At 41.5% G+C, this 13,077-nt stretch overlaps 1 protein-coding gene across 1 annotated transcript in view; it reads right to left on the reverse strand.

The window, feature by feature from the left end:
* Nucleotides 1–12,740, reverse strand: part of Tmem41b (transmembrane protein 41B) — a 15,869-nt gene extending 3,129 nt beyond the window's left edge. Inside the window, exons 1-6 of the mRNA XM_021168296.2 lie at nt 12,404–12,740; nt 7,691–7,808; nt 5,753–5,881; nt 3,910–4,003; nt 3,230–3,334; nt 269–407 (exon numbers count right to left, since the gene is read on the reverse strand). Of these exons, the coding sequence (XP_021023955.1) occupies nt 269–407; nt 3,230–3,334; nt 3,910–4,003; nt 5,753–5,881; nt 7,691–7,808; nt 12,404–12,524 (706 nt within the window). The 5' untranslated portion in view covers nt 12,525–12,740. The remainder of the gene's footprint in view (nt 1–268; nt 408–3,229; nt 3,335–3,909; nt 4,004–5,752; nt 5,882–7,690; nt 7,809–12,403) is intronic.
* Nucleotides 12,741–13,077: the final 337 nt, after the last annotated feature.

A 13,077-nucleotide genomic window follows, 5' to 3' on the forward strand; every position in this document is an offset into this window, starting at 1 on the left:
GCCAGCCTGGTCTACAAAGTGAGTTCCAGGACAGCCAAGGCTATACAGAGAAACCCTGTCTCGAAAAACCAAAAAAAAAAAAAAAAAAAAAAAACAGAGTGCTCATTCTTTAGAGAGGTAACATATTACAACACACTGAACAAGCTATGTATCTAGGCCAGGCTTTGTGCCCAAGAGTTATATATGGTACTGGTGATTTTGCAAACAGCAGGCAATCTAGGCCAGCTGGACATTTGGACATGCACACAACATGAGTAAGAGGTCTTACCTAGAAAAGTGCCAATAAAAAACACTTTCAATGGTACATTTATCACAGGAGATGTAATATTAATAAACCAATTAGGAAGAAACGGTGTGATCCTCAAAAATATAATGTAGTTAATGAGATGTTCTCTGTGACGCTCTACCTATTATAAGGAAAAAAGCCAGTATTAGTTAAGGCCAATCTTCAAAATAAGTTGTTTAATATAAAATACCTTAAATTCTTGCCAGACACATCACAATTTACCCAATGGGAAACAATGTGGATGTTCTGGGGATGTAGCTCAATGGTATAGCTTTTGCTTACCACATAAGACGGAAGATTAGGGGCTGGGGAGATGGCGAGGCTAAATACTGATTACTTCTATTTCTGCATAACTAGCAAAACCACTTTTACAAAACAGCCATTCCAAAGACAAACTATGTAAATCTAATGCTACACAGATAACAGAAAGGGCAGTGATTGAAAGTCTAAACTAAAAGCCAGAGATCTCAGACGTTTTACAACTAACTGATCACAAACTCAAGAGGAATCTAAAGCAAGGAGGCATGGTCTCTGTATTTCCTGAGATGTAATTATTTCTTCTGGTCTTTATAAAATTAGAACTCTCCCCATTATGGTTTAAAAGTAAAACGAGGGGGCTGGTGAGATGGCTCAGTGGGTAAGAGCACTGACTGCTCTTCTGAAGGTCCTAAGTTCAAATCCCAGCAGCAACCACATGGTGGCTCACAACCACCTGTAATGAGATCTGACACCCTTTTCTAGTGCACCTGAGAACAGCTACAGTGTACTTAAAGTATAATAATAAATAAATCTTAAAAAAAAAAAAAAAAAAGAGAAAAGAAAAAAGGTGCTGGGCAGTGGTGGCGCACGCCTTTAATCCCAGCACTCGGGAGGCAGAGGCAGGCAGATTCCTCAGTTAGAGGCCAGCCTGGTCTACAGAGTGAGTTCCAGGACAACCAGGGCTATACAGAGAAAACCTGCCTCGAAAAAAACCAAAATTAATTAATTAAAAGTAAAATGCCTTCCATCAACTAAAACATATGTTGAAGCCTAGATCTCTACTTGCTGGAGCTAGTAAAGGTGATGGAAAATAGGAGGTGGGGCTCAGTTAGAAGATGGCCACTGAAGGATGTTCTTAAGAGTTGTATTTTGGTCCCACCCAGGATCCGGCTGGGTTCCTCTCTGCCATTAGATGAATAGGCATTGCCACAAACACCCACTGCCCTAATATTTTGTCCTATTAGTAGCCTGAAAATGAACAGAGCTAAGGACTACAAACCTTGCAGCAAAATCATGTTTATGTTTTTCTTCAGCATTTGACACAATAAAGGGTCTAATAAAACTAAAGATTATAGTAGCATTTTTCTGTGTACAGTATATGAATCATTGCTGTTCTTGTTTAACAGTTTTTCCTACTGAAATGCCTAGTAGCAGTAAGGTGAAAGTTCTTCATTCAGACATTGCTACATACAAGACATGAAGTGACTAATTTTGGGATGTCTTCATACTAACAGTGACTATTCTGTCAACTGATTTAACCAAAATTAAAAAAAAAAAAAAAATTGGAGTTGGAGACAGGAGGAGCTTAAATTCAAGGTCAGCATAGGCTACATGACACCCTGTCTCAAAAAAGTAAAATCAAGAGGCTGGAGAAATGACTCAACATTTAAGAACAGTGACTGCTCTTCCAGAGGTCCTGAGTTCAATTCCGAGCAACCACATGGTGGCTCACAACCATCTGTAATGGAATCCAATGCCCTCTTCAGGTGTGTCAAGACAGAGACAGTATACTCATATACATAAACCTTTTAAAAAAATCCAACTGGGGGGGGGGTGGCCTGGAGAAATGGCTCAGTGGTTAAGAGCACTGACTGCTCTTCCGAAGGTCCTGAGTTCAAATCCCAGCAACCACATTGTGGCTCACAACCATCTGTAATGAGATCTGACACTCTCTTCTGGTGCATCTGAAGACAGCTACAGTGTACTTATATATAATAATAAATAAATCCAACTGGGATAATCATTTGAAAAAATTTTTAAATCAGTGGGGCTAGAGCAACAGCTTGGTTGTCAAGAACACCTGATGCTCTTCCAGGGAACCTGCTCTCACATTCCAGCACCCACAGGAGGCTCACAGCCACCTGTAATGAGATCTGATGCCCTCTTCTGGTGTGTATGACTGAAGACAGTGACAGTATACTCTATAAATAAAATAAATCTTAAAAAAAAAAAAAAAAAAAAAAAAAAAAAAAGCCGGGCCTGGTGGCACACGCCTTTAATCCCAGCATCAGAGGCAGAGGCAGGCGGATTTCTGAGTTCGAGGCCAGCCAAACTCAAAGTGAGTTCCAGGACAGCCAGGGCTATTCAGAAAAACCCTGTCTCAAAAAAAAAAAAAAAAAAAAAAAAAAAGGAACTAGGGAGAGAAAAATCAGATTTGGGTTGAATTGTACACACTGTCAAGAGAAGACAGTAATAAATTAATACATGCCTAGTGCTTAGGTTGCTCATTCAGTTCAGGACCAGTTCCTGAAATGATGCTGACCACTTTCAGGATGGGTCTTCCCATCTCAAATAACCCAACTAAGAAAAGCCCACAGATCAGCCCGATCTAACTACTTCTCACTGAGTATCTCAGGTTATTCCACTCTGTGTACTCTATGTCTAGTCAGCAATTAAAACTAACCATCACATGTTTTAAAATAAACTTCTTGTTGGAGTGGTGGCTCAAACCTTCACTCTAGAGGCAAAGCCAGGCTAGCCTGATCTACAAACTGAGATCTAGGCCAGCCAGAGCTACAAAGTGAGACCTGTAACAAAATACTAAAGTAAGACATATGAATATAATCAAAATACACTATATAAAATTCTCAAATAAATGTTTTTAAAAATTTCTTATAACATTATTTTTTTAAATGATGACTAAACCAAAGAGCCACAAAGAAACAAACTATAGTTTATAGCTACCTGCTGTGACCATTTCACTGCCTTCTCTGTTAGGTATTTGTATACAACGGGTCTTCCAACTAAGTAGGAGAGCATGTAGCAGAATGAGGCACCAAGTCCGGAGCACTGGAAAACAAACAAGAAGTCACGTGCAGCCCGTGCGTTCCCACCCCACTCCTGTGGGTGCATTTACTTATCCCTTAGAGCTAGGCAAGGGAGCCATGTGATACATCTTACTTAGAGAATAAAATCCATGTCACCCATGTCATCTACCTAGTCCTTTCTCAAACATTGGTAACATAAATTAGCACTTGTGATTAAACTTTTGACCATACCCAGTAATTACTGCTGCCTTTAGCTTAAGAATAAGTAGCCGTCCCCACACTAGGGTATAGCTATGTATAAAGACACTATTTCCAGACCAAGGACTCACTATGTCCATCCACATTCTTAAGTTCATCTGACCTACAAAATACAACAGGAAAGAAAGGCTATAAACTGCAAGTAAGTCTATAGTGCCTCATTCTAGGAAACCAAACTCTTCAGAGCTCCATCTAATGAGACTTAACAGAAATACATTAACATCACCATCTTGAAAGCTGATGAACGCACCATGAGACTGCCTGGTGGAGCTAGAATGCCATTACCATCCCCAATGCTCTACTTGTTTTCACGTCTCCAAACTCATGTCACATACTTACCAAACAAACAAGGAATAAGGCAAGTGGGAAGGGATAAAGGAACCCGGAGAGTATACTGAGGAATATGGAACCTGGGATAGCAAATGTTTGCAAACTGTTAACTTATAAGTTAAGGATTAAAACATAATGAAGTGGAATTTTCACAAGATGGAGTTGACATTCGAAGAAAATTACAATACAGAAGTTGCATTAATAACCTCAGAATAATTGTATGCAGGATTACTCCTTTGTATTGGACTGAACCCCTTCTCATGAGGTCAGGTGGGCTTTTCTACTTGTGGTATCACAGCTGCACCAAAACAAGCTGTGTATTGTGGAGATCCTGGCTATTTTGTTTGGATGATTAGTAATACTAACTCACAGTAAAGGATAAAGTAAAATCATAATCAAAAGTCTAAAAAGTACTTAAGTTGTCAGCCAGAATGCCTCTAGCTCCAAGCTAGATACCCCTAAACAAATGATACAAAATACAGCAAGCAAATAAATACAACACTGGTAAGATTATGCTACAAGGAAATCTAGAGAGCCCCCAACAGGCAACAGGCAGAGACAAAATGGATGGCTCAGTCAGAAAAAAAAAGTTCTCAGTGATGTCTCTGGGGGCGTTTTGGTTTTTTTTTTGTTTTTGTTTTTGTTTTTGTTTTTTGGTGTTGTTGGGGTTTTTTGTTTGTTTGTTTGGTGGTTTTTTTGTTTTTGTTTTTTTGAGACAGAGTCTCATTTTGTAGCCCCCTGGCTGGCCTGGAACTTTCTTTGTAGACCAGGTTAAACTCAAACTCAGATATCCACCTGCCTCAGCCTCCCCTAGTGCTAAGGTGAAAACACACTAAGTACTAATGAAGACTGGCCAATTAACTATGCTGTGTTCCCCCATCATTCTCCCATTGTTCCAGCTTAGTAATACTTTCTTAATACTTAAAATGTAAGACATGAACTTAGCACTAGAATGAAGATACAAAACTTTAAAAATTATAGCCAAGAAAAGAATTATGAGCTGGAGAGATGGCTCAGTGCTCAGTGTTTGAGAGTACTGGCTGTTCTTCCAGAGGACTTGGGTTCAATTCCCAGCACCTATAACATCTATGTGGTAGATTCAAAAGACCAGGGGTTCATTGTCTTTACTGGCTTACATAGCAAGCTTAAGACCAGCCTGGGTTATATGTGACTGTTTTCCTCTGTGAAACGGGCTAGCCCTGAACTCACAGAGAACCACTCAACTCTGCCTCTGAAGTGCTGGTTGGCATTAAATGAGTTATAATGTCTGAGAGCTGAAGAACTAGAGTTCCAGGCTGGCAAAAGTTACACTGTGAGACCCTGTGTCGAAAAACAAAACAAACCCCATTTTTTTATTTTAAATATTAAAGTAATTTACTTGGGTGTGTATGTGTAAGGGCATGAGTGACATGTGGAGACCAGAGGGCAACTTTTAGAGGCAGGTTCTCTCCTTCTACCATGTGATCCTAGGCATCAAACCCAGGACACCATGCTTAGTTTGCCAGCAGGTGCCATTACCTGAAGCCATCTCATTGCCCCCTGCATTAACATTTTGAAAGGAAAACAGTCATCACTTCTAACTAAACAGTAGACCTTTGGAAACTTTTCTTTTTTTTTTTTTTTAAAGATTTATTTATTTATTATATGTAAGTACACTGTAGCTGTCTTCAGACACACCAGAAGAGAGCGTCAGACCTCATTTCGGGTGGTTGTGAGCCACCATGTGGTTGCTGGGATTTGAACTCTGGACCTTTGGAAGAGCAGTCGGGTGCTCTTACCCACTGAGCCATCTCACCAGCCCTGGAAACTTTTCTTGAATAAACTAGAAAACATTTTTCAGATAAAAGGATACAAAATATATGTAGCAAAATAAGCAACCAATACTTGTACATAAAAGGTATCCTTATATTTGGAGAGAACTTTTCCTAGAGCCTTGGCGTCATCCATATCTCTCGGAACCTTCATATTCACCCTCTCTTCCCTAAAGAAAAATAATGTAAAAATTTTAAAAACAAGAGTTCCATGATAAAAATCAAAGTCAAAACTATGCAATTAATTTGTAATAAGGACAAATTCATTTTTTAGTCTCAATAGTCTAAGCAAACACAAATTCAAAATAATACAAGTTCAAAATAATACAAATCAAAAATTAAATAATCTTTTAATATTGGCTTAAATTTTAAATTAAGCATTAAGAAATTAACCATATTAACATATTAAAAACATATTTAACATTATTTTGGGTAATTTTTCTAAATTAAAGTCAATAATCATTTATACTGAGAATTAGAAACTTTTTGACATCACTTTTTTACAGCAGAAACACATCCTAGGTCAGATGCAGGAAGGCTGCCCTTCCTTCTCTTCCCCTCTTTTGAGACAGAGCCAACAAGTAGGCTTGGCTGGCTTGGAATTCCCTACATAGACCTTGCTGGTTTCAGTCTCACACAGCTGAAATTTTTTTCTTTTTTTCAAGAAAGGGTTTCTCTATGTAACAGCCCTGGTTGTCTTGGAACTAGGGTTGCCTCAAACTCAGAGATCCACCTGTCTCTGCATCCCAAGTGCTGGGATCAAAGTCATGCGCCATCATGCCTGCCAGGTATCCTGTGCATTGTAAGTTAGAGGTGACTACTGGATGGAGGATGTGGGAAGGGCTAAGGGGCAGTGGGGTGGTGGTGGTGGTGGTGGTGGTGGGGTGGTCTCTTGAGCCATGGTCTAAGCTCTCTCATATCTAGCAGTGGGGAGAGATAGGGCTTCAATTCAGAGGAATGCTGGATTAAAGGTGTGTGCTGCCAAACTCTGGTAAAAGTTTAGCTAGGGAACTAGTTCTATGAAAGCCTTCCCTGAAAAAAGTCAAGGCAATCCTTGGATATTGGCCTTTCCTCTTGTAGACCAGGTTAGTCTCAACTCAGAGACACACCTACCTCCACCTTTGCCCCTGGAGGGGTGAAATTAAACCACCACTATTTTTCTACCCTGCCTTTTAGATTTATTTCATGTATATTAATACATTGTCACTGACTTCAGACACACCAGAAGAGGGCATTGGATCCATTACAAATGGTTGTGAGTCACCATGAAGGAGCTGGGAATTGAACCATTAGAAGAGCAGAAGTGCTCTTAACTGCTGAGCTAACTCTCCAGCCCCCGTCCCATCCTATTCTTAAAGAAAGAAAGGAAGAGGACTGAGGTGTATCTGCCTGCATTACATAAACTGGGAGAGTGGACACACCTGTAATCTCAGACCTCAAAGACAGAAGAACTACAAATTCAGGGTCATTCTTGGTGAAACCAGGAACTTAAATCAAAAAGGAGATAAGAGAATCACAGTAAAAAACAATGGTTGGGAGGCAGAGGCAGGCGGATTTCTGAGTTCGAGGCCAGCCTGGTCTACAGAGTGAGCTCCAGGACACAAAGAAACCCTGTTGCCAAAAACAAAGCAAACCAGCCGGGCGTGGTGGCGCACGCCTTTAATCCCAGCACTTGGGAGGCAGAGGCAGGCGGATTTCTGAGTTCGAGGCCAGCCTGGTCTACAAAGTGAGTTCCAGGACAGCCAAGGCTACACAGAGAAACCCTGTCTCGAAAAAAAAAAAAAAAAAAACAATGGGTAGGAAGGGAAGAAGGAAGTCACCCAGGAAATCTGAACCAACAGTGCTTATGGACTTGCTCTATGGATAGGAGCTGGTACACAAGCACCCTAATAGTTCTGTTGTTAAAGGAAATTTAGCTTTTAACTCATAGCATCTCTAAAATATCTAGACATGTTCAGTTTCTTTTGTGGTATACTTACTCACTAAGCTGAGGAAAATTTTTATATACCAAAAACATAACAAAAGCTGCACATGAAAAAATGGACACCAGTATAAGGAGGGATGTTCTTGCTGATCCAGCTTCTGCACAAGGCTTTTCTGAAAGAAAAGTATACAGTAAACAGTGCTGATGATTATGACTAGTAACACTACTGCATAATTCTACTAAACCTAAATGCTAGCATGCAATCCACTGAATTGCAAGGCTTTTTATAATTTCCATGTGAATTTGTACTATGTATACTACATTAGACAGGTGTGCTTTTTAGCTCTTGTAGCCACCATGGCTGCATTTGAAATGCATTAGCATTAGTCTTTCTGACTATTATCACCATACTCATTAATATTATTGAAGAATAAATATTGTACTTATCTTGCTGTCTGCCTTTCTACCTTTCTCCCAGGTCAAAGGTACTGCTTGAGAAAGAATCATGCTTCATCAACCTACAAGTCCATATACTTTCTCTATTTCACTATGAACTATCAGTGACAAACAGTAATCCTGTCAGAACACTCTCCAAAATGATTAATAAGTTCTTTCAAGACTTTAATTCTACATTTTCCCCATTAACTCCTACTAGTGAACTCCCCCTGTCTATTCTAATATCTGTTTACAAAAATCAACTTCCTTGTCTTATCTTTTTGTTAAATGTGAACAGATTAAGCCAGGCGTGGTGGTGCAAGCCTTTAAACCCAGCACTTGGGAGGTCAGCCTGGTCTACAGAGTGAGTTCCAGGACAGCCAGGGCTACAGAGAAACCCTGTCTCAAAAATACAAAACAAAAACAAACAAAAAAATGTCACCAGATTTAATTGTTTCCACTCATTGTCATCTTCAATGTTTGCCTCTTGGAAGCACCTTTTTTTCTAAGTTCTATACACAGCTTTAGCACTCAGGAGGCAGAAGCAGGTAGATCTGAGGCCAGCCTTGTCCAGAGTTGAGTTCAAGTTCAGTTAGTGAAACACAGTAAGAATCATAGATAGCTAGAACCTCAAAAAAAAAAAAAAAAATTAGCCATATTGTACCTCTAGGTTTTCTGGCTTTTGAGATGGTTTCATGTAGACAAGGCTGACCTATAACTCAAAAATGTAATCAAAGGTAACCTTTAAACTTATCTCCCTATATGTATCTCCCTGCATGTATAACTCAAGCACACCCTAAACAAGAAAAAAGGCAAAGAAAATAAAAAACACAAAATCAAAACCTCACATAAACAAAGGCCACTTATGATGACCTGTCAGCAATCCTAGACAGAACTATTGCCAAAAGATGGAAACCTGGGGCACGCCTTTAATGCCATCATTGGGGGGTGGGGGGGTGGGCGGGTGGGGGGCAGAGGCAGGCGGATTTCTGAGGCCAGCCTGGTATACAAAGTGAGTTCAAGGACAGCCAGGGCTATACAAAGAAACCCTGTCTTGAAAAACAAACAAGGGGCTGGTGAGATGGCTCAGTGGGTAAGAGCACCCGACTGCTCTTCCAAAGGTCCAGAGTTCAAATCCCAGCAACCACATGGTGGCTCACAACCATCTGTAATGAGATCTGGTGCCCTCTTCTGGAGGGCCTGAAGACAGCTACAGTGTACTTACATATAATAAATAAATAAATCTTTAAAAAACAAACAAACAAACAAACAAACAAAAAAGATGGAAACCACCTTGTCCACAAATTGAGCTCTAGACTTAGTCTATATAATAAGGCTCTCTCTCATACAGACAAAAAAGTATCATGGTCTGGTATATAGTGGCCCACTCTTGGGATCTCAGTTCTCAGAAACTGAGGAAAAAGGATCTTCAGGTCAGCTCCAGAGGGCACAGGATCCCATTACAGATGGTTGTGAGCCACCATGCGGTTGCTGGGAATTGAACTCAGAACCTCTGGAAGAGCAGTCAACGCTCTTAACCCCTGAGCCATCTCTCCAGCCCACATAGAGACTATCTTAAAAAGCACTAAAGTGTTACAGAATCCGTAAGAAGATTCTATCAGCAAGTACTTTTCAACCTAATATTTACCTCATCTCTAATTTTCTTTGGAGGGGGGATGACAGTTGCTATCTACAATTAACAAAAATTGTTTTTCTAATCCTAGAAATTGGTTGCTAATTAGTTACTACTTATTTATGACGCCACAACAAGCAGAATACTAAGTAAACCAAATCATATCCTAAGATGATCCCTAACATTAGGAAAAGGCAAAAGTGGGAAAAGAATTGTCATTAATTTACAAGAAAAAATTTAAAATCATTTTTGCCTAATATAATCTGACACCATGCCAAATAGACTATCCTAATCTAATACCCAACATTGCTGACAAACTGACCTCTTTACTGACACACATAAAGGAACTACACTAACCTTCAAGCCTACTGTCTCCGCTAGCTCCACATCTCCATATCCTTCACTTGTCTAAACCCTACTTATTCCAGAGGGCACATCTGCACATCTCTATCCTTTGGCTTATGTGTGTGTAGTTTAAGACATTTGATAAAAGAAACCATCATAATGGTACTCTGGAAGTTTGGAGATTATTATTATTATAAGTATAAGGGGGAACAACAAAAAGACATACAAACCGACACAACCTAAAACCATCTCACCAATGACAATTTATCTACAGTCTATACCCAAATACAAATACCAAGTAAGAGGCAAACTAGAGTACAACAGACATTAAAATTAGCTAAAACCACATTTTCACTGTGTATTATTCTTTAGAAAGATTTTAGAATTTGTGTGGGGTGGGGGTGGGTGAGTGCAGGTCACCAAAAGATGGTCCTGGGTACCCTGAAACTGGAGTTACAGATTGTGATAAGCAGACAAGAGCATGTTGGGAACTGAACCAGGTTTTCTCCAAGAATAGCAGTGTGCTTGCTTAGGCCTTCCAGCTAACCATCTGACCTGCCTCTCCACTACATATTGTTCTTACAAGACCACCATTTTGGCCATTAGTAGCAATGGAAGACAGCAGTGTGAGTGAGCTGCAAACGACTTAATGGCTATTTGTTCTAATCACTTCAGATGTTTGAGCTTCAAAGGCACATAAAAGGATGAAATCATTACAGTTGCTGAAAAGCAATGAATAATGTTAAGCCATTACAAAATCAAAGCACTTATATTTTCCCCCTTAAAACTATACAGAGCCAAGAAATTTCAGGTTAGTGTACTAGACTAAAACAGTTTATGAATGAGTCCCTCCCTATTCCCTAGTTACTTTTTTGGGTGTTTTTGTTATTGTTTTGGGGTTTGGTTGGTTTGTTTTGACACAGGGTTTCTCCTTGTAACATACCTGGCTGTCCTGAATGAAACTCTTGTAGACCAGGCTGAACTAGGACTCAAAAGAGAGACACCTGCCTCTGCCTCCAGAATAATGGGGGCAGGCCACCATTCCACAGACTCTATGCTTAGGTGAACTGTTTTGTTTACACCCTCACACCAACCAAGCAGATAATTATTCTGGGTTTAAAATTCAGATACTTTTTCTTTGTTTTTTTTTGTTTGTTTGTTTTTCTTTTTTGTTTGTTTTTCGAGACAGGGTTTCTCTGTATAGCCCTGGCTGTCCTGGAACTTGCTCTTTAGACCAGGCTGGCCTTGAACTCAGAGATCCACCTGCCTCTGCCTGGGATTAAAGGTGTGTGCCACTACCTATGCCCTGCTCATACTTTTTCAAAATTACAAATCCATCCCTGCGGGTGGTCTACTCCCTTAATCCCAGTACTTGAGAAAACCAAGGCTGGTGGATCTCTGAGTTCCAAATCAGCCTGACCTACAGAACCAGACAAGGACTTTTAAAAAGTACAAGGCGAAGGCCGGGCAGTGGTGGTGCACGCCTTTAATCCCAGCACTTGAGAGGCAGAGGCAGCCGATTTATGAGTTCGAGGCCAGCCTGATCTACAGAGTGAGTTCCAGGACAGCAAGGGCTATACAGAGAAACCCTGTCTCGAAAAACAAAGATTAAAAAAAAAAAAAAAAAAAATTACATGGAGGTAGTGCACGCCTGCACGCCTTGGATCCCAGTACTTGGGAGGCTTAAGGAAACCATTCTTTGCCTTAGAGGCCAGTCTAATCTACAGAACAAGGTCCTCCAGTACAACCAGGGCTACTTAGCTTGAAAACAAATCAAACAAATTTAAGTTACAAACCAGGTTAAATGGAAACACAAGATCTGAAAATGTTGGGGTTTTTTTTCGAGATAGGGTTTTCTCTGTGTAACCTGGAACTTGTCTCGGTATCCGGAGAACCGGGATTAAAAGGGACGCGCAACTGCAACAACGACCCGGCTAGAATCTGACACTTCCAAAGTGGCACCTGGAAGGGCAAGTCTTTGCTCTAAATCACAACCTTAGTGTGGCTCTGTGGCTCTACACGAGTCATGGAGCTGCATAGTCCTCAGTATGTTCATCTGTAAAACAATGCAATGAAAGCTCAAGTCTCTCAAATACCTGTCTGGGTGGCCTGGATAACGAACCCGTCTATTTGGTGTCTCAAGTCGGGGTCACCGCTTCCTTTGACTAAAGTCTATTGAGAAAATACTAACTGGGAGGAGTCTAGCCCTCTGTCGTGCGGGGTTCTCCGCCAAGTACAGGACTCTCTTGCTGAGATGCTTACTAAGGTGCTCAAAGGTCCCTCTTTCCCTGCGACCTGCACCACGGGGTCCTAATCTTTAGGGCAGCCTCAGCTCCGACCCGCAGGTCCACTCACCTTTCAGATGATCTTTGCTGCCAGGCGCGGGGGAACCCTGGGTCCTCACTGCCCGGTCCCCGGCTGGTGTCGAGTGCAACATCTCGGTCGGCGAACGATCAGCGACTCTGCCTTTCGCCATGGCTGTTGCGGGGGCCGCGAAGAGCTCCTACTGGTGCCGCGCCCCCTTGAAGGACTAAAGCTCCTCCCGTAGATTTCTTTCAACACCCAGGCGCGCCGCACAACCACTTCCGGCACGACCACCTCACCTGAGACGACCTCGAAAACTTGACACTCAGCGGAGCCTTCCAAAGATATCAGGTGAGGGCCCGCCCAGAACCGCCCACGAACCTCGCGCGCTCCCGCACGCCCAGTAACCGCGAGACAAGTCAGGGCCGACTCCGCCCCCTCCGCGGCCCCGCCCACCTCGCTGGTGCAGGGCGCATGAGCAGTCACATTGGCAAGTCATGGGTCTGCGGCCTAAGGTCCGACTTTTCCGCGCAGCTTTCGTCACACGGAAGTGAGGCCTTCAGTACTTCAGGCTCTTTGTTCCGCCAACCGGAAGTGTCAGCGCGGGACTAGCTGATGTTTGAGATTCCGTTCGTTCCGTAGCAAATGGGTTACAAGCGCAGTGGAAGCTCGATGCCTGTTCTTAAAATCGTGTAAAATTTAAAACATGAGACAAACGTACCTGG

Source organism: Mus caroli, chromosome 7 (assembly GCF_900094665.2).
Source record: "Mus caroli chromosome 7, CAROLI_EIJ_v1.1, whole genome shotgun sequence".
In the NCBI taxonomy this organism is placed as follows: Eukaryota; Metazoa; Chordata; class Mammalia; order Rodentia; family Muridae; genus Mus; species Mus caroli.